We start from the raw sequence: 20,283 nt of genomic DNA on the forward strand, positions 1-20,283 counted from the left end.
AAGTTATTAGAATTCATTCAAAACTTTTTAAGCCATCACCTTTAAACAAAGATTGACACACACGGAAGTTATTGGTCATTTAATAGTTAACGTCTTTTTTGGAAAATAGAGGCCCTAAAATATTTTATTTTGGAAATCATAACCGGAAAAGAATCTTCCTTGACACTAACACTGAACTTCCGGTATCAGAAACCGAGGAGGAGGAGCTAAAACGTCCGTGAAGAAACAGGAACCGTCTCCTGTGTCGTTGAACGTCAACTGATGACAGCCCTGTGAGAAAGAAAATAAAACGAAACAAATCCTTGCGCTTTGTTTTTGGTAAGTTTATACATTTGTTCGCTTTATCGCGGCTTTTCTGCAACCAGTTTTTTCTTATTAAACGACATAATATTGAAGTGAAAGCAGAAGTGATGAACTTTATAGGCCAAGGGCAACCAGAGCTGTACCTGTTTGGCAGGATGACACTGATACAAGCTTCTGCTCTCACTGTTTTGCATATCCTGTATCCGCAAAATTCTCCTGTGATAATATCAGAAAAGCTTAGTATCAGTCTGCAGTTTTGAATTAAATCTAACTAGCTTGAGATTTTTAGCGTATAAGCTTCACTAATCATATATCTGGATATTTGGCAGAAGAAGAATGTATCTTGTATTGCATGAATTTAAGTACAATTGAGTTCGTTACTTACTACATTAAGTAGTTGATGAATAGATATTCTTAGCAGAAAATCATTCGTCTTTTTGAATTAATGAAAAAAAATCCAACTATTATAATATTTCCAGCTTCTCTAATATGTGTATGTGCTTGTTCTCTTAGTATTAAATGAAATTTAGCTATTATTAGTTTTGAAGTTCGGTTCAATGTAGGACAAAACAAGACATTAGAACATACCTACTATTTTTTCCTGACAGGACCACAAAATAATCAACAAATGAATCAAGGGGGAAAAAAATAATTCACTTGTATGTTTTGGTTTAAATGGTTTTCCAAAATAAAATATTTTTTTCACTCAGTCATCTGTGTCACCTTATACATATATGCACACTGTTTGGATCCTCTTTATCAGCTGGTGTCTGACATGTTTCACTAGTGACCAGTGCTCCCTGACCAAGACCAGTTGTGCCAGGACAGCAGGGCAGACATCAGACGCCTCATGGCTGCCAGGCACCAGAGACCTGTGGCTGCTTCAGACAGCTCAGCGAGGACCAATGAGAAGAAGTGCTGTGAGTGGTTGCCTTTCTGTCTGTGTTCTTTAGATGCAATATGAAAATGAGAGGTGTAATTTACCCTCTATTAACGAATTATTATGTTGTTGAACTTTCAGGCTTTAATCTGGTTATCTTCAATCTGGAATGTGGGACAGGGCCTAACGTAGGAATTCAGCAGATCTCTTTAACTACACAGTGTTAATGGGATGTGCTGTGACAAATTCCAGTCATGTCTGTTCTTGCCAGAGAATGGCCTTCCACAAACAGTGATGGAAAAGCAAGGGGGAAATGTTTCCATTTCATGCTCGAGCAGACAAGGTTACGCTGTGATATAGAAACATTAACCTGCAGCAAAGAGATGACGACATTGTTACGTAAAATAAAGGTTAACTAGTTAGTGAACTTTGCAGAGGTGACATTTTATTATTACAGAACACTCCCACTCTTTGCTGTCACTGTATACAGTAGGCATACCTGCCCTTTTATTTTGAAGGGTAGATTTTAGAGGGGGCTGGTTTTGAAATGTCCTTGAATGATTAATAAAGTTTATAGTTATGTGTATCTGTTTTGGTTTGTTTTTTTGTACTTATGCAAACTGCAGCTTGGGCTTCCTACATGACCAATTCTCCAACTATGATCGTGATGATCGGATTGCCCGCTAGGGGGAAAACCTATATGTCCAAGAAGCTCACACGCTACCTCAACTGGATTGGAGTACCAACAAAGGGTCAGTAATCAGGCAATGCCTGTTTCAAAAAGTCAGATACCTTTTCGCAGGAAATCAAGCTAGTAAAACCGGATATGTAGGTTAAAAAAATAAAACTGTAGATCAGTCAAAGTTAGGGTGGTTATGATGGAGTCTATGATCATCAAGACTGCAAAAATATCCATCTAATAAAAATCTTGATCTTCAGGCAAATTATTTAATTTGTAGTTGTATATGTCAACATCCCTCAACACATGGCTCTATTTGTTGTTGTTCACCTATGTTTCAATGTACACGTAATGCAGCAGAACTGGTTTGACAGATACAGCTGGTTAGGCAGAGGCAATCCTTGTCACTTAGTTTTATTGTCGTTCTCTGACTGTTTGTTTGTTTGTTCCCTTGCAGTTTTTAATCTTGGAGTGTATAGGAGAAATGCAGTGAAGTCGTACAAGTCCTATGACTTCTTCAGACATGACAATAAAGAAGCAATGGAAATTAGAAAGTGAGTAAATTAAATCCTATTCATATATGAACGTACTTTCATAAAGTAGTTCTTGTCACTAAATGCACCTGGCTACTTTCCATGTAGGACAGTCATGCAAATTCCTTTGTTGAGCCGCGTTGTGTTTGCCTAACAAAATGGCGGCATAGTTATTACAGCACATCACGTGATGATGATAACATTAATGAGCTACTGCTTTGATTTCCTGCTTATTTTTCCACAGAAAGTTTGCCATAGTGGCACTTGCGGATGTGAAGACCTATCTGAGTGAGGAGGGAGGGCAGATTGCTGTAAGGACACCATAAAAAACCCTGAACATTATTTGTATTACGTAATACATTTAAAGCAGGGTTTGATTTATGCTGAATGCTCCATGTTGTCTCTCAGGTTTTCGACGCCACCAACACTACCAGAGAGAGGAGAGAACTCATCCTTAATTTTGCAAAAGATAATGCATATAAGGTTAGAACTGCACTTATAACTGAATAATGAAACAGTTTCTGATCACCAACCTTTTGTTGTCAGATCACAGTAATATAATGAAGCATGCGATGGCTCTTCTTGGCAAGTCTTTTCTTGGAAAAAATCCCATTTACAGCCAGTTTCCAAGAAGCATATCTCAGATATTTAAGACACCCAGAGGTTACCAAATCTTCATGACTGGACAGGCTGAACATTCTTTTCTGAACATTGTTTTGGTTTCAGTGCCTTTTTCAAACTGTATAACAGACAGTAGTTAATTTGTGTTGCAGTCATTTAAAAATGTAAAATGACACCTTTCCCCCCTAATTATGCACTTCTATTTTTTTCAGGTGTTTTTTGTTGAATCAGTATGTGACGATCCAGATGTCATCGCTGAAAACATTATGGTAAATCATACATTTACTTGCTTTTTGTCTTCATGTATCAGCAAGCTTGTATCCCTGAAGTAACGAAGCTCATGATATACCGTAAATGTCTCGTTCACATAGGACGTGAAGGTGTCCAGCCCAGATTATCCTGAGAGGGACAGAGAAAGCGTCATGGGGGATTTTCTGAAGAGAATCGAGTGTTATAAAGTGACCTACCAACCTTTAGATCCAGACGAACACGACAAGTAAGAATACCCCTACTAGTTGTATTGTTCTAATCTAATAATCTAACTCTAATTTAAAATGGAAATATTTTTTTCATGGGAGTTTAAAGTCAAGGAGATATTTTATGTAAAAGAGCATGTACCTGCAGAAGTTGTCCAGAAGATGGAAACAGAAGCTCATTTATCGTGCAAAGCAGTGATTCAGAGGTCATTACTTCCTGAACTCCTACTAACTTAGTTTTAAATTTGGAAGCTTAGTGGTTTGTTTAAAGTCTTTGATAATTACACTGATAATATATTTAGATTTTTATTGATCTCACTGAGATAATACAGTGTTCTTTTAACTGTAATAAGCAAGAGTAGTTGTGGATCCTTTTACTGCTTCTCACTTCTTATGACCTTGTTAACAAGCTACTGAGAGAGAATTTTCCAGTGTATTTACACTATACCACAAGTACAAGATATGTCTTCTTTACCCTTAAGTTTTATTGGCCTGAGATTTATGTGATTCACTTATTGTTATTTTTCCTCTGCCTTACAGGAACCTGTCCTTCATCCAGGTCATCAACGTTGGCCGTAGTTTCTTGGTCAACAGGGTGCAGGATTACATTCAAAGTAAGATAGTCTACTACCTCATGAACATCCACGTCCACTCCCACTCCATCTACCTCTGCCGACACGGAGAGAGCCATCACAATGTGGAAGGACGTATAGGGGGAGACTCTGAATTGTCAGAGAGAGGAAAAGAGGTGCTTTAGTTTTTTTTCTTGTAAAGAGTTAGATGAGATTGGTAACAATGCCCATATTTATGTTTTAAATTTAATATTAACACCAACAGGCTATTTTAGCTTAAACAGATAAATAGAGGGTAATGGGTGATTTGGCTCTGGCTAATATCACCTTCAAAACAATAAGCTTTAAAAGGAGGTGTGATCAAAAAGTTCTGGGAGAAGGACGTCTAACTCAAAACTTAGACGTTTCTCCAGTTTATCAACAACACTTTTACCTTGATTTTTATTTATGTGATGTGGAGACAAATCTGGCCACATTATAAGTGAAGATATTGTAGGCAAAAAAATAAAAGATTTCACTATGCATTTATACAGCTCTCACCACATAATGATATGGGATACAAAAATTTGAAGACAGGAAGGGGTGTTTTCTAAATAAATGTGAAGACCGTTGTGAAGTCATCTATACATCCATTTTCTGCCATTTATCTGGATTTGATTTATGAGGACAGCAATCTAAGTAGATGCCCAGACCTCACTTTCCCCAACCACCCCCTCCATCTGATCCCAAGCCAGCTGAGACACATAATCTCTCCAGCATGTACTTGGGCTCTTGCTGGTAGGACAGTGTGCGAACCAGCTTACCTAGAAGCCATCCAGGAGATATGCTTGTTAGATACCACCCTCACTGGTATCCAGCAACTCATGATTTCAGTCACTACCAAGAGCTTGTGGCAATAGGTGAGGCTAAGAATGTCAATCGACTGGTAAATAATTAGCTTCGTTCACTTTAGACTGCAGTTCACATTTCAACCATTGCAAACCACCTTGCTGCACACTGGAGGTCACTGCCTGACCACATCATCTGTGAAAAGCAGAAATGTGAACAGAATCATTGATGAAGGGCAGCCATGGTGGAGTCCAAGTCTCACAGAGTCTGACTTACTGCATGCAATCCAAACGAAGCACTTACTACACTGACTCTTTCTTCACCTCTGGTGTCCATCATCTGGTTCAGGGGTTACCGCCGTGCACTTTGTAGCCACAGCGCTGTAGCTCTCAGCTTCGGCAATAGAGCTGCTTAACATGGTCCACTCATACTCAGCTTTTCTAGCCTCTAGTTTCTAGCCTTTCTTGTTTGGTGCACAAACCTGTCCATCACGACAAGGTGGCAATTGAAGAATTTAAGGAGGGGCATCGTTGTGAAATTAAAGAACACATGTAAGTTGTCAGAATGGAACTTGCAGAGAGTGATCTAAAAGCAGCCTAAACATTTTAAATCAGGTTAGGTTTTTGATTCTTATGGTCCTGCTCCTTGAACCTGTAAAATACAGTTCAACTGAACGTGGGAAGAATGACTTTATAGTCAGTTCTTAAACATATTTGTGTTTTCATATGCTACGTTTGACAGTTTGCAGCTGCACTGAAGAGGTTTGTGAAAGAGCATAAATTGTCAGACCTGAAAGTTTGGACCAGCCAGCTAAGACGCACCATTCAGACAGCAGAGGAGCTGGGTATTCCCTATGAACAGTGGAAGATTCTCAATGAAATAGATGCTGTAGGTATTACTTAAGTTTTATATATACAAACTTTTGTTAAACTTCTTGAAATACAGCTTAAAGTCTGCACTTTAATGACTCCTTGATTGTTGTGTGCAACTGTGATGTCTACAGAGGAAAAACTACAATAAATGTGTCATTTTCATGTGTGAAACTGTATTTGCCTGCATATATTGGAACGGACACCGTGAAAACATGATAAGTCTCGATCTTATTACTTTGTATTTTAGGGAGTGTGTGAAGAAATGACCTATAAGATGATTGAGGAAAAATACCCAGAGGAGTATGCTATGCGAGACCAGGACAAGTATCATTACCGCTACCCTGGAGGAGAGGTAAAAGGTTTAATTTTCTCCTGGAGTGTTGTTTGACCTGCCATATATTACCACTGTGAGTTTGTCAAGTTTATGCAACAGGCTTTAAATTTCAAGTTTATTTTTTACTTTTTATTTCTCATTATTCTTTTACCATAGTGTGAATGCCAGAGGGCTGCGGATGAATCATCAGTCAGAAAAACAGAAGTTAAAAATGTTGTCAGCTGCAAGAATAGCTTCTTTTTTTTTTTTTTTGGACACTTTTTATTTGTTTAGGAACATTTTTATGCAACAAGCTTCTTTTTTAACTACAAATGCATCATTATATGTGACAGAACAGAAGATTTTATGCTGAGATAAATAGAAATACGATGAGCTCATATTGCAGAGGAGAATAGAATAAAGACACGTCAGCTATATTGTTGCTGTTCATCATAACTAACACTGACTAATAAAGAAAAGGGAAAATTAAAATAACAGTAAGCACATGACAAAATTAGATCTTGCAGTAGTTAGTCAAAGATTTTTTGATGTAACAAACTGAAAAATGTGAAACTGAATGGACCTCTTTCATTTGACTCTCTCCATAGTCCTATCAGGACCTGGTTCAGCGGCTGGAGCCAGTGATCATGGAGCTGGAGCGACAGGCTAATGTTCTGGTCATCTGTCATCAGGCTGTCATGCGCTGCTTGCTCGCATATTTTCTGGACAAAGGCGCAGGTGACATGCTCAGAAATAGGATATGCTAAACATGCTAAAGCACCTTCTCAGATTACAGGTTTACAGTGCTGAGTGATCCATTTCAGCCAGCATTGTCATTATCACAACAAATTTGCCCAGATAAATAAGCACTCATTCATACAAGTTAATTCAATGCAATTTAGTTGTATTTAAATAGTGCCAAATTACAACAACAGTTGTAATACAGTCAGCAGAAATACAAAGTTAGCAGAAATACACTAAATGACTCATGCAAGTGCAACTTTAATGGATGAGAAGCAGTTTCCAAAGCACTTACTATTTTTGTTTCTTTATATTTGGAGAAATATCACATGGGGCACTAAATTTAGATATTGTCATGACTTTGAAATGTGCATTTCCACATTACCAGTTGTTTCCTTATTGTAGATTATGCACTTGGCATTGTGTGAATGGCTGCATAGCAGTGCCAAAGGCCACCAGTGTGCAGGTTTACTTTTTAAAAAGCTGGTTTTACTTTTCACCAATATATCCTAAAAAAAACTATTTCATTTCAGCAAAATGAAAATAAGTGATTTTTAAGGAATAAGTGGGCCTGTAAAAGAGGTAATCTAAACAGAACCTTTTTCTAATTTACTGCTTAAAAAAGTGAGAGACAGCTACCTATATATTCGTGGATGAAACCATTATGAAGGGAGAAACCGGAGGGACAGTAACTAATTCAAAGCCCCATTCCTCCATGCTCTCACAACAGATGGTTTCATTTCACTCATTAGGTCTCTGTATTTCAGCCAGCCGCACCCTCAACCCCCTCTTTGGTCTAACCAGAAAGGACTAAGCCAGGTACCTCATAAAGCAGAAAAAGTAATTAAAGCAACCATCATTTAGAATTTTAGACTACAGTCTAATGTAATAAAACGTGTGGAAAAAAGAAACACAAGCTAAACAAGCTAGGTGTGTACAATGCAACTCCAGTGACTGCAACAAAAATATGGTAATGATGTAATGATGTGGGAGTTTGTGAAACCATAAATCTGGTTTATGTGTTGAGAGTAGTGTGGCTGAATATTGCAAAAGGGTCATTTCAGCTGTTGTGCGGCTGTGGGCACGGCAATCGCAGGCTGAGCAGTGAGAACCGCACATAACTGCCGGGAGGTGTTTTCTGAAGAATGAATAGTAAATTTATTTTAAGCCTTTTTAAGTGCTGCACACTTTCAACCAATCACAATCTAATTAATTATTATTCTCAATCTCATCTACAAATGGCGCCAGACTTTTGCGTCACACACTCTTTAGTGCTCAAAGTGCAATTCATACTTTTATAGACATCAGCCAACTGTGCGCTGTTAGTACGTGCATCTCTAATTCATATAACAGAATTAGGCACAGGCTTAGATGGATGTTGTGTCCACCCACCATGTTTTCTGTGCCATGAGCTCTAAGTTCCAGCGAAGAACCTCTAAGAATAGTACAGCTTTAACTGCAGTATACTGTGTATTAAGCTGTGTCCCAGTGCAGTAAACAGGGTGGATGTTATTTGGCAGAGCAGAATCACTGATATAAATATTTTGACCACATTAGACAGTGGATGGTAATGAAACAATCAATCATTTAGTTAGACTTTCATTCTGTGATTGTCTTTTTAATGCCACCACATGGGGGAGTCTAAGTCACAACCTTTCAGATCAACTTTTTCTGCATGTATATTTTTTAATGAATATAGGGGGAAACAGCCACATAAAAATGCCGACTGTTTCCAGATTAATCAAAATTTAACATAAGGAACATCTGCTAAACATGACGCAGTGAGGAGAGCACCACTCTTTGCAGACTACTCTGTTTTTAAGACATGTAGGAGATGATTGGTTTTAAAGTAGCACCATGTGCCTGATAATGCACTGAGTTATGTCTCCAGAGATTTAGATATTCAGGTATGTCTGTAAAAAGTGATGTAAATAAGTGACGTCTGTAATGACGTACTTCCTGATTGCCGCTGTCTTCTCCAGTGTTTGGAAAATAAACAGATCAGAAAGACGCCATCAACAGCAGTAGCAAGAGTTCAAGCTATACAATTAGGACTCCCCGTGATATAGAAATGTGTTTTTAGTGTCCCTCTATATTTTCATTTATGAAGGTAAATATTATGACATAACGAAAATGTTGTCTAGAAGGGTTAGAAAAAATAAATGAGAGTGAAAATAAAATAACAAAAACACAGGACAGGAAAGACTGATGTTGTTATTATTGGGCACAAACAAGGTAAGAATGTCGTATATGTGAACGCCATTGGCAATCAGAAACTTGGAAAGGGACAGATTAGATCATTATGTGCTGAAAGCTTCTTTATGTACTTGATCATGTGACGTGAGCATTACTTTTGGAAAATAATTAGTTCACTCACTACCATAATATGGCGTGGGCAGAAGTGGTTCTGTCAGTCAGCAGAGGAAGTGGTCAGTGCTCCTGGATCGGTTTAAAAGCTCAACCACAGTCTGACTGCAAAAACCAAAGTGTGGGTGCTGCTTTGACTGGCTTCATGTCCCACTGCACTGCCCACCCATGAGACATACAGCAGAGTTAACAGCAACATGCACTGTACCTCCATAAAGCGCAGCATAAGTTTTACAGCTGGCCTGCCACTTCAGACATGACAGTAAACTCCACAAACATGTAGGAGAATATGAAAAGCATGACTGGGTGAAACCACAGTAATCTCACTGGCCACTTTTATTCATGTTGGCACAGATGACCTGCCCTTCTTGAAGTGCCCCCTACACACTGTCCTAAAACTCACCCCTGTGGCTTATGGTAAGTCCCTACTTTGTTGTTAAGTCAACTAAACATCCTCACTTGTTTTTGTTGCCTTGTTGTAATGTATTTTGGTTCCTTCTCCTAGGTTGTAAAGTGGATGTATTTGACCTGGGGGTGGAGGCTGTCAACACTCACAGGGATAGACCATTAGTAAGCTTCTGCCTGTTTTCTAGTGTTTCGTATCGCAAACATGTGGTCAGTTTTCTGTAGAACCGTTCATCCTATTCTTTGTCACGTGTTTGTCCATAGTATGGAGTCTGAAACATCAGTCATCTGTGTTAACCAGCGCCATGTTAAGAGTTATTCTTTGGAATAATTGTTCCTCATTCTCGAAAAGCCTTTCAGAATTGCACTTGTAATTTCGATCCAACAGTTAGATAAGAAGATTTATACCAATCATTCCAATCATATCTGACTATATCTAGAAAGGAAGCAGTGGAAACAACAGCTAGCCTGTGTTTAAGTTATTTACAGTCACAAGCCACTTTGTTTGGTTGCTAGTATACCATTCTAGGATCGGGTTGGATCCACTTTAGCCTTAAAACCTGTCTTAATTCTTTGTGGCATAAATTCAACAAGGCACTGAAAAGATTCCTCAGAGATTTCGGACTATATTGGCATGATAGCCACACATAGTGGCTGCACATTTATCAGCATGGTCTCAGTCTACTGCTCCACCACATCCCACAAAACATGGTCAGCAACAATAATGAGCTAGACTATGGTGTTTAATCAATGCTCGACTGATAATAAGTAAGGAAAGTATCCCTCCCACCTTTACACCACCAACAGCCTGAACTGTTGCTACCATCTGAATGTTACAGTAGGAAAGCTGACTCATCAGATAAGGCAATATTGTGTTGTCCAGTTTTGGTGAGCCTGTACAAATGGTAGCCTTGTTTTCCTGCTCTATCCTAACAGTACTAGCACCCAGTGTGGTGTTCTGCTGCTGTATTTGTACATTTGTTTCTCGGTTCCACGTCTTAAGCGTACAGAGATACTCCTCTGCATATCTTGGTTGTAACTAGCAGTTATTGCAGTTACAGTTCTCTTCCTCTCAGCTCAAACCAGTTAGCTGCTTTCACCCAGCAAACTGCTACTTACTGAATATTTTCTCCTTTTTTTTTTTTTTTTGAGAATTTTCTGTATTTGTATTCAAGTTTCGGAAATACTCAGACCTGCTCTACTAACCATGCCACCTTAAATCGCCTTTCCTCCCCATTCCGATGCTCTGTTTGGACTTCAGCAGGCTGTCTTGATCAAATCAATGAATAGCAGTGCTGCCATGTGATTTGCTGATTAGATATTTGTGTTAACGAGCAGTTTACAGGTGTACCTAATAAAGTGGCCAGTGAGTGTAAATCTTTGTCCCAGTTTTTCTAATGTAATGTGTGGGACTATTTCTTGATCAGGTGCAATGAATCCTGGAGTTTTGTCCTCACTGTGCGGGTACGGCCATTGTCTCTGGTGGGAGATAGGTCAGTGCAAAAAAGTTTTCCACCTCTCCTTGTCCATCTGTTGTTGGCTCCAGGTGGAGGGGAGCTCTTTGGTGACTCCTTTTTAGTGTTTCTTAGTTGGCCTTTCCTTTGTTTCCCTCAGAGATTCCTTTAAAGGGTATATCTGCTAGTGCTACTTTAAAAAGCACGTGGCCCATCATCCTCAGTGCCTTCTCTTTACTTGTTCAGCAGGTAGTTGGTTTAGTGTTTCTTCTACTAATGTCAGCAAGCAATAAAAACTACAGGAAAGTTTGTGGTAAGTTATGTGTGAGGTATATTATTAACTCTGTTTCTGCTTTTATAAACACCTGTTGTGTGGGGAAATACATCCAAACTTGTTTATGTACTCAAACACCTTTATCGCTTTTGGGAAATTCTATTTAAGGAGTTCCCTTAAATGTTCTGAATTTTAAGAAATGTATCAGGACATCCCCTTGTAGCACTCATCAGTGAGGTCCATGTCTGCTCTCTGCCCGTGGAGCTCATGCTGATTAGTTACAAGTATTTAAAGTCTGAGTCCTGAGACAAAGTGGGTGTTAACACATAAACACGTTTACTGAGAAACCTCTTGTTAACTGTGGTGAGAAATATCCTGTCCCCTCAGACTAACATGACAATGGCTCTTCTATTTATGGTTGTTTGTGTCAGTGGCTGTCTTTCCCAAACATGGAACGCACTGATTTTAGACCAAGGAGAGGTTTAGTCATTGTAACATAAAAGTTAGTCCACTTTCTCTTTTTGTTCTTTGCTGAGCAGAATAAAGGCCAAACAGATGCCATACCAGCTTTCCTTCGAAGAAACAGCTTCACACCGCTGTCCAGCCAAGACCAGATTAAACGACCTCGTCTTTACAGTGTGGGGAACCCTTCACATACTCGTATGTCCCAGGCCCCTACTTTACCCAGCATGCAATTCTCTGAGGCATCTGAAGGGTCAGAAACGGTACAAAGTGAGGTCAGTGCCTTTCTCACACAAGATACTGTGGTTATAGGTCAGCTGGTATGGCTGAATATACAGATAAATATTATATATTCATATAAATATCTGAAACAGACTAAACAATCAGCAAATTATGTTAGATGAGTCAGAATGTATCAGAATAAATAAAGTGATTCAACCAACATTTACTATTGTTGCTCACACAATGGATGATGAGATGTCCATGTGGACATGCACTGGCTTTTTGTAACAATTTAGCTTCAAAGTCGGCTTGGCTAATAATGATAATTAAAAAGCAGTGTGACGGTGTAAAAAAACTGTGTTATTTTATCCACCATTTACTCTGACACTGAATTGCGTGGGACACTAACAGTACCAACGTTGCCTTGCTTGTAGCCACAAAGGTTCATGTGAAAAATGGAGATAACAAAAAGTCTCAGTAGGCACAAATTTGGAGGCCATCCTTGCTTGTCTTGTAACAGTGAAGACACATGACACAACTGGCTGTGAAAAATTAGCAAAATGAAAACTGAACTAACATTTAAAACTAATACTGTAGATAGGGCTGCTCAATTAATCGAATTTTAATCACGATTACGATCTGGGCTTTCAACGATCATTAAAAATGACTGAGCCGATTATTAGCCCCTCCCTCATTTATCCGCGACACCTTAAAGGCCGGTCCGTGAAAATATCCGGTTGTTCAGTGATGACGCGACGAATCCTACTTCCGGGTCTAAAGTAGTCTGCGTTTAATATGGCTTTTGTGTTGTTAACATGTTTAATGTTATGTATTTTCTTCTATTTGATCTCAAAAAGCTCCTAAAACAGTCAGTGATCACTGTTGAGCTCCCTCGGCTTTTATTACCGCTAATCATTTATTTAAGCTCAGTTTTTAAAACCTTACGATGTAACTACAGCCCAGCCCATGCAGCAGTATATGAATGACTAACCTCGTATTGTGGATGGATTATCTCAGTTGTTCTCCTGGCTGAAGTTTGGTCCTTTTACAGCATCCTGCCATGCGATTACATTTGTTCCTGACCACCGAGAACACTCACATTAACTTTTATCGAGTGGAAAAAAAGTTAGCTTGTTTATATTATGCTAACATAGCTGTGTCGCTAGCGGTCACGTAGCACATCATTATATACCAGCTAGCCCAACTTCAGTAACCCTACAAACGTCACTGCTGTTTAGTTTTCTGTCTTCATTTATGCTGGAAGTGATAGCAGAGCTGTACGTTTTAATTTGTTTCCAAAACCCCGCAGTCAGGACATGCTATATTGTATTTAGATAGAAGCTAGCGAGCTAACTCCCTGCTAACTTCTAACTCCGTTAAATGTCATAAATTCCGTTTTCATGGATGCCTGGATGTTAAACTCAATTGTTACACCTGGTAGAGCAGAACGCTGATCATTTTATTAAAGATGAAAGACTTTAGACAGTTTTTCAACTCTCAGTAATGCCATAGTGATCGTTTGATATATGGACCTGCAGCGGAGTTTAGACCCAGACACGGCTAGTGACGTCAGACTGAACAACCGGATTGTCGGGCATAAACCGGTCCGTGGCGCAAAAAAGGTTGGAGACCGCTGATTAAGAGGACCCGAGGGAAGCTCGGAAAGCTAAGCAGAAGTTATTTGGAGAGTGACTGCCGTTGGTTGAAAAGAGAGTTTAAAAAAAAAAAACTTCAGTGGTGTTGCACACTATTTTATATTATTTTTTTAAAGTCATTGTTAACCCTTTAAAGCCGGTCAGAGCAGCACGCTCCGTTTTGCGTAACTATTTTTAAATCCCTGTAGAACCTGAACCGTGTAAGCTAGCGCAATGATTTGTTTTGCATATGAAACCGGAGGAGTTGTACTTACATCTTATGCCATCAGCTTGTCCTCGGTCACGGTTTCCTTCCACATATAGCTTTGCAAAAATTGCATAAAAAGCGCTTGCAGGAACAAAAACATAATATTCCAGAAACACGCTTTGCCGATCCTATCAGCTGTTCGTAACACTTCCCACAGTGAAATGAGGCACCTGCTGTTTTCTTTGCAAATTTGCATCATAGGATTGTGTTTTGTTTTTCCTGCAGTATATAAAAATTGCTGTATCTCCAAAATAAAACTATGAAGACACTCAAAATAAATTTCCTGTTGTTGTAAACTATTTTTTGCAACTTTATTGTATTTAAAGTTTTGAGGGATAAACCTCTTAAATTTCTCCAAGTAGAAATATATGTAAACAAAACAAAAGCGATTTTCAATTTTTTTTGTAGTTTATTGCACTTTTTTGCAATTTATGTAATTACTATGGACTTAATGCATACATATTATTAAAATATGGGCTATAACAGTTGTATTGAAATGCTCCCACAAATGGCACTACAGCATGTAAAAAAAAAAAAAATAATAATATAAGCTCTGGTGGACTTGGTTCCATAGTAGGTCTTAAAGGGTTAAATAAATATCGTCAAATAATCGTGATCTCAATTTCAGTGAAAATAATCGTGATTATCATTTTTGCCATAATCGAGCAGCCCTAACTGTAGACATGATTAATATAGGAAAAAGTTAAAAGTTGAAAGGTTAACAGCAGCATACAGTGAAATATGATGACTGAAAAAAACTCAAAGCAACTAAACCAGTCTTATCATTATTTTTTATTATGAAAAGTGTTAGACAAACAGAACCTTTGGTAATCAGTTATTACTGGAATATAACGGAACAATGTTATCAAGTGCTATCAAGATTGTTCTTTAGTTTGTTCTAACGTGTTTATCACAGGTGCAATGCACCGTCTGGACAATCACTGCTCTGCATGTACACATATGCCTATCTTTTCTCATACCATACAGCATGAGGGAGGATTATTTATCTTTTTATTTAAATAATTGATTCAAGGTTTAAATAAAAGTATTCTGTATGTACAAATGTACTTTAAGTGTTAAGGTTTTGGGCTGGCAGAGGCCAGCATAAGCAAACCCAGGATGGTTTGTTTTTCATGTTCATGGATGTTTACAACAAGCAATGTTCCTTCATAAGGATGTTGGATGTGTATACATGAATATAACTTTTTTTCTCCAATGTTTTTGCTTGTGTTGTTACCCAAAAAGTGACCTTTTAGCTGTAGTAGGACAGAAAATCAGTGTCTCACTCTGAGCTGTGACCTCAGATTTTAGTATTAGTTCAAGTTCAGTCGGCGCCAGTCAAAACAAATAGCTCATTCCTGTTTGGGTTAAAGCAGTCTACTTTCTCTCCCTTGCTTTTCCCTCTTGCAGAACTCTCTAAATGGTTTCACTGGTGCAGACACAGATGACTGTGTGGAGTTTAAAAACAGAAGTACATAAAAAGGTATTCATAACCTTCCTCTTATCTGTTACACAGAACATTATACATATATCAGTATACTTTATACTCTGTACTGTACTTTACAATACTATACACTCACTGGTGACCTTATTAGTTACACCTTATTAGTACTTGTTTGGATCCCTTTTGCCTTCAGGACTGCCTTGATTCATGGACACATCAAAGATTTTGGTCTATATTCACTTGATAGCATCAAACAGTTTCTACAGATTTGTCAACTGCACATCTGTGATGCAAATCTTCCATTTCACATCCTAAAGGTGCTTTCATGTTGTTAACACCAAGTTCTGACCCTACCATCCAGATGTCACAGCAGATGTTTGTCCAACTTTGTTGACTCTGTGCAAATTATAGCCTCAGTTTGCTGTTCTTAGCTGATGGTGCATTTAGAAATGCTCTTCGGCATACCTTGATGGTAGCAAGTGGTTATTTAGCTGCATAAAATAACATAGCAACAATCTGTTCTCAAACCACAGTTCCAGAGATCAGCTCTTTCCAAAAGCTTAACAATAAAAGTATGTCTTCAACTTTAATTTAGAGGCATTCACTCACAGTTGATGGTCACTCAGGAGTCATTCTACAGCAGGGGTCGGCAACTCCAGGCCCCCTGGATCAACACACCTGAATCAAATGACTAGTTCATTAACAGGCCTCTGGAGAACTTCAAGTAATGTTGAGGAGGTAATTTAGCCATCTGAATGAGCTGTGTTGGATCAAGGACACATCTAAAACCAGCAGCACACCGGCACTTGAGGCCTATAGTTGCCTAGCCCTGTTCTAGAGCCTTGGTGCAACTGCAGCAAAGGCTGGATGGATGGATGCAGGTGGAAGATCATTTAAGACCACTGGATTACAGCAAGTGCTACCAAGGCTGGTAGCACTGGAGTAATTTGATCTCTCTCTTTTTTTTTCTTGAGAGTGTTCGAAACTGTGGTTGACCACAGAAATTTGTCAATTTTACAATTTGTGTCAGAGATTTTTTAACTTGTGTTTTAATGAGAGGACATTAAAGTGCCCTTTCAACTATTACCCTCCCAGTTAATAGTTGAAAACTAATGGAAATCCAATTTCTTATAGGCAACATTACTTTTGCTGACTGACGCTCACTGGGTATTTTGTGTTTTTTCTTTTTATAATCATTATCTGTAAAGCCTAGAAATCATTGTGTGGGAAAAACCCAGGAGATCAGCAGTTTCTGAAATACTTGAAATAGCCCATCTGTCACCAATAACTCTGCCACATTCAAAGTAACTTAAATTACCATTCTTTCCCTTTCTTTTGCTTAGTTTGAACTTCAGCAGGTTGTCTTGCTCTTGTTTTCATGCCTCAAAGCAAAGATTACTTGCATTAACTAGCAGTTGCCGAGGTATACCTAACAAGGTGGCTGGTGAGTGAACTGTATTACAGTTGTCTCATTGCTTCATTTTTGTCTTTTATCCCAGGCTTTTCTCGACAAGTCCAGTACTGACCAGCAAGGACCAGCAGAAAGAAACCCAAAAAGCTTCGGTCATTATGATTTTAAGCATGGACTTGCAAGTTAGAGCATGTGTGTACATAAATGAAGTCAGCGAATGTGTGATCCATTCAAATATACAAATCAAACACTTGTACCAAAGACACTCTCAACACCATCCATTAGTTGCTAGCACACTCCATATAATATTGCAGATTACAGTCATGGTGTGCTTTATTAGATGTCGAATATGCTGATTGTGAAATTTATACCTCAACCTTTTTTCTTCAGTGTAGTATAAGAGAATTTCTGTCTTGAAGGAAGCCATGTGCAGCCTTATTTTGTGCTTAGATTGTTTCACTTTTAATTTTAAGGTCACTTAGTTATGTGCATTCTCCCTCTGACAACATGTAGCAATAAATGTATTGTGAGGTGCAATTTAGGTATGCAGAAGTGCGATTTAGTTTTCAGGGGGAAGCCATAAGCTGTAAACATTAATGACATGTTTCGTCCAGCCCTATAAAAAGTGCAGGATCTACTGTGTGTCGACTTTAATCTGTGACAGTTAGTTAATCTTCTCTCTTGAGATGTGTACTTCTTCTTTTATTTTGTCTTCCGTATAAATAACAGCTTTGATATAGAATCATGGCACTGTGATCATGTAAAGCTGCTCACCTTTGAACTGCATAAAATTAATGCAGATTTTCTAAACACAGAGGTTACTTGTACAGCAGTATTGGATGTTATGTTGGTTTGTAATGCTTTAGATTTCGTCACGGGGAAAAACAAATCAGGGCCTTTGTAGTTCTACCTTTACTGTCCATATGGAACGACAAGATTGAAAAAGGGTCATTTAGGAAAGTACCTTTATTTACAGGAATATAGGCTTTGACCCAGGTAATCAAAGATATGATATGCAAAATTGTTTCCTTGAATGGAAGGAAATGGAATTGACGACACATTTGAATGTCTTAAAATGAACTTGTAGCTAATGTAGCTGCACACATTTTACCACAGTTACACTGTTTTTACACAGACTGTCATTTGTATTTAAGACTGACTTGGAAATAAAGTCTTTATTCCAGTAAAGAAATCTGTGCAATCTCAGTGGGAGTAACCTTCCTGTTTGCTAAACTCCAGAGACATGCATCAACAGAGTTGAATGAGGGAGCGATCTAAGGACAAATCTAAATCTGGGAATGAGATACATTTAGATTGAAATGTAACAGTTGGATGATACAAATCTGATATGTTGCTTTTGTGACACAGCTTTTCACTGCGTGGTCTGTTCTGCTTCTACTGTAATGATAATGTTTTCTAATATGTAAATCCAGCAGTTTTGTTTCAGAGTTCTAAAGAAAAAGGAGCTCTGTGCAGCACATTCAGCTCTGAATTGTGAATTGTTTTTGTTCTTATTTTAAATAAATAAATCCCAACTTATTTGATTCATGATTTAAGATACTGATTTGTATTTTTTGTGATTACTACCAGGAAATCAGGGAAATGCATGAAGAAAAAAGAAAGTAAAAGCAGCACTGCTGAGAAATGACCCTCACATTGCTTTGACGCCTAAATAAGGCCTTGAATGACTGGAATGAGATAAAAAAGCCCTGGAAAACTCAACAACTGATTACAGAACAAAATATTCCAACGGGTATTTGAAAACTAGGAATGTACACCAACTTTTGTTTTCTTGGTAAAAAGATTTTAAGTGGTTTTTGCATGGTGGGTCACTGTTGCATCTCTCTCATGACTTCAGTCATACATGACGATGATTTGAACCCAGAATTCATCACTCCATCAGGCCCGTTGCCACTGATTTTCAGTGCAGTTCTTAGCTCTTGTAATTTGGCCTACCTCAACCTTTTCTCACCGCCTCTCTTCCATCCCTGACGAGGCTTCGACAAAGAAGACTGATCAACTGAAGGGCCAAAAGCATCTCTCAGGTCCTGTGTAAAATCATAGCTAGATTTTTCTCCTCATTTCTTAAGGACGTGGGTTTCAGTTACTGTTCTTATTTTCATTTTTAAGGTCTGTTATTTCTCATTTTGTCTTTCACTTGTCCTGTTTCCCTGATTTTTTTTTTATGACATACTGAGATATGCTAAGTATCTGGCTAATAGCTCTAATAGTCCTAATAGCTCTTCTGGGAATCACATTTTTGGTGTAAATTAAAAAAAAAACAAACCCCCAAAACATTACAAACATATATTATGCATGGTAACGTGGTTGCAAATCAGTGATAGCATTAGCATTAGCAAATACACTGTGGGACGCAACTTGTAGTGCACAATTACTGTTCTTTAAAATATATTGATGTCAAAATAATGGTTAAACAGATAAAGTGAATTCGTAACTTATTTTAAATGTTATATTGGGGAAGCAGTTTGGTTATCAAGGACCTGGAGCAGGAGAAAAATGCCATTCTGAGGAGTTTGAAACAACTGAACAACTAAATATGATGAGTGTGTGTGTCTGTGTGCTAGAGTGGGAGAGCAAGCCTCTAAAGATAGACGCACAACATTAGTTCATCATTAGTTTTTTTGTATGCTTAAATTGTTCAAGTGTTAAAAAATCATTCCTCTGAAAATAATTCGGTACAAGGACTGGACTGAAAGAAAAGAGAAAATTACAAGGTTTGGCTTCTTGGAATCAAAATATGAAGAAATATGGAGTGACTTTTCCACAGAATCATATTGTAGCTGCTGCAAAAGTTGCAATTTTAAATGCCAAAACTGACTGACTATAACTGATACACAGTCAGTTATAGTGACTCAGACCCAGGGCTGGACTGGGACAAAAAATCGGCCCGGGCATTTTGACTAGAGACCGGCCCACCAAAAATGTGACGTCATTCAGGGGTAAAACCGCAAAGGATTCTGGGAACTTGTGGCAAGAGGTACTAGCGCATGCAGGCTTTCAATTGAGCTCAGTTACACAGCGATAAAAAGAAACACAAAAAATGGCAAGAAGCTGTTGTATTATTAACTGCAATAGCCGGTGTTGTGCCAAAAAGTCTACCAAAAACTGATTGCTGGTATTTAAATTGCTATGAGTAACTTGTTGGGCTATAATATGTGAAACATATGTCAAATGCATCCCTCATGGATGACATGAAGTCATCTCTCCATCTCTCTCTGCTGCTCTTCTGTCTCCTCTGTCACAGACTTCTCCACTTTAGATGATAAATCAGCCTGGTGCAACATGTAAGGATTGGCACAATTTGTTAAGATTTTGAGGAGTTTGAGAAACTAACCTGAAGCATAAAATAAAATTTACTATCAGTAACTTCATAGCACCCGCCCAGCAGTATATAAACTCCATCATGCTAGCTAGTACGCAGTACCAGTTATTCTAAGCGCCTGTAAAAAGTCAGCACAACGAAAACAAACTACAACTAAACTTGGTTTATATCTGACACAGAC

The 20,283-nt window shown here is 38.3% G+C and overlaps 1 protein-coding gene across 4 annotated transcripts; it reads left to right on the top strand.

Moving 5' to 3' along the window:
• Positions 1 to 167: 167 nt before the first annotated feature.
• Positions 168 to 18,303, top strand: LOC101464388 (6-phosphofructo-2-kinase/fructose-2,6-bisphosphatase 2). 4 transcript variants are annotated; one of them, XM_004546242.4, is made up of 17 exons: positions 168 to 318; positions 1,091 to 1,223; positions 1,810 to 1,935; positions 2,320 to 2,416; positions 2,640 to 2,706; positions 2,804 to 2,878; positions 3,229 to 3,285; positions 3,388 to 3,512; positions 4,033 to 4,240; positions 5,634 to 5,780; positions 6,012 to 6,116; positions 6,686 to 6,815; positions 9,540 to 9,602; positions 9,691 to 9,755; positions 11,858 to 12,055; positions 15,315 to 15,387; positions 16,848 to 18,303. In XM_004546242.4, the coding sequence occupies exons 2-16, from the start codon at positions 1,154 to 1,156 to the stop codon at positions 15,381 to 15,383; spliced, it is 1,602 nt and encodes a 533-aa protein (XP_004546299.2). In that variant the 5' UTR covers positions 168 to 318; positions 1,091 to 1,153; the 3' UTR covers positions 15,384 to 15,387; positions 16,848 to 18,303. The 4 variants fall into 4 exon arrangements, 3 of the variants coding, with proteins under 3 accessions (XP_004546299.2, XP_076734667.1, XP_076734668.1); XR_013094920.1 differs by lacking the exons at positions 15,315 to 15,387; positions 16,848 to 18,303 and adding an exon at positions 11,018 to 11,083 and having other exon boundaries at positions 11,858 to 11,993; XM_076878552.1 differs by lacking the exon at positions 15,315 to 15,387.
• The last annotated feature ends 1,980 nt before the right edge of the window (positions 18,304 to 20,283 follow it).

This window comes from Maylandia zebra, linkage group LG20 (genome assembly GCF_041146795.1).
Source record: "Maylandia zebra isolate NMK-2024a linkage group LG20, Mzebra_GT3a, whole genome shotgun sequence".
In the NCBI taxonomy this organism is placed as follows: Eukaryota; Metazoa; Chordata; class Actinopteri; order Cichliformes; family Cichlidae; genus Maylandia; species Maylandia zebra.

Excerpts from the sequence above, each read along its gene's own strand:
- LOC101464388 (XM_076878552.1), top strand. The coding sequence starts at position 1,154 with ATGGCTGCCAGGCACCAGAGACCTGTGGCTGCTTCAGACAGCTCAGCG. Across the intron at positions 2,879-3,228 it reads CAAAAGATAATGCATATAAG|GTGTTTTTTGTTGAATCAGT; the intron begins GTTAGAACTGCA and ends TATTTTTTTCAG. Across the intron at positions 5,781-6,011 it reads TTCTCAATGAAATAGATGCT|GGAGTGTGTGAAGAAATGAC; the intron begins GTAGGTATTACT and ends TTTGTATTTTAG.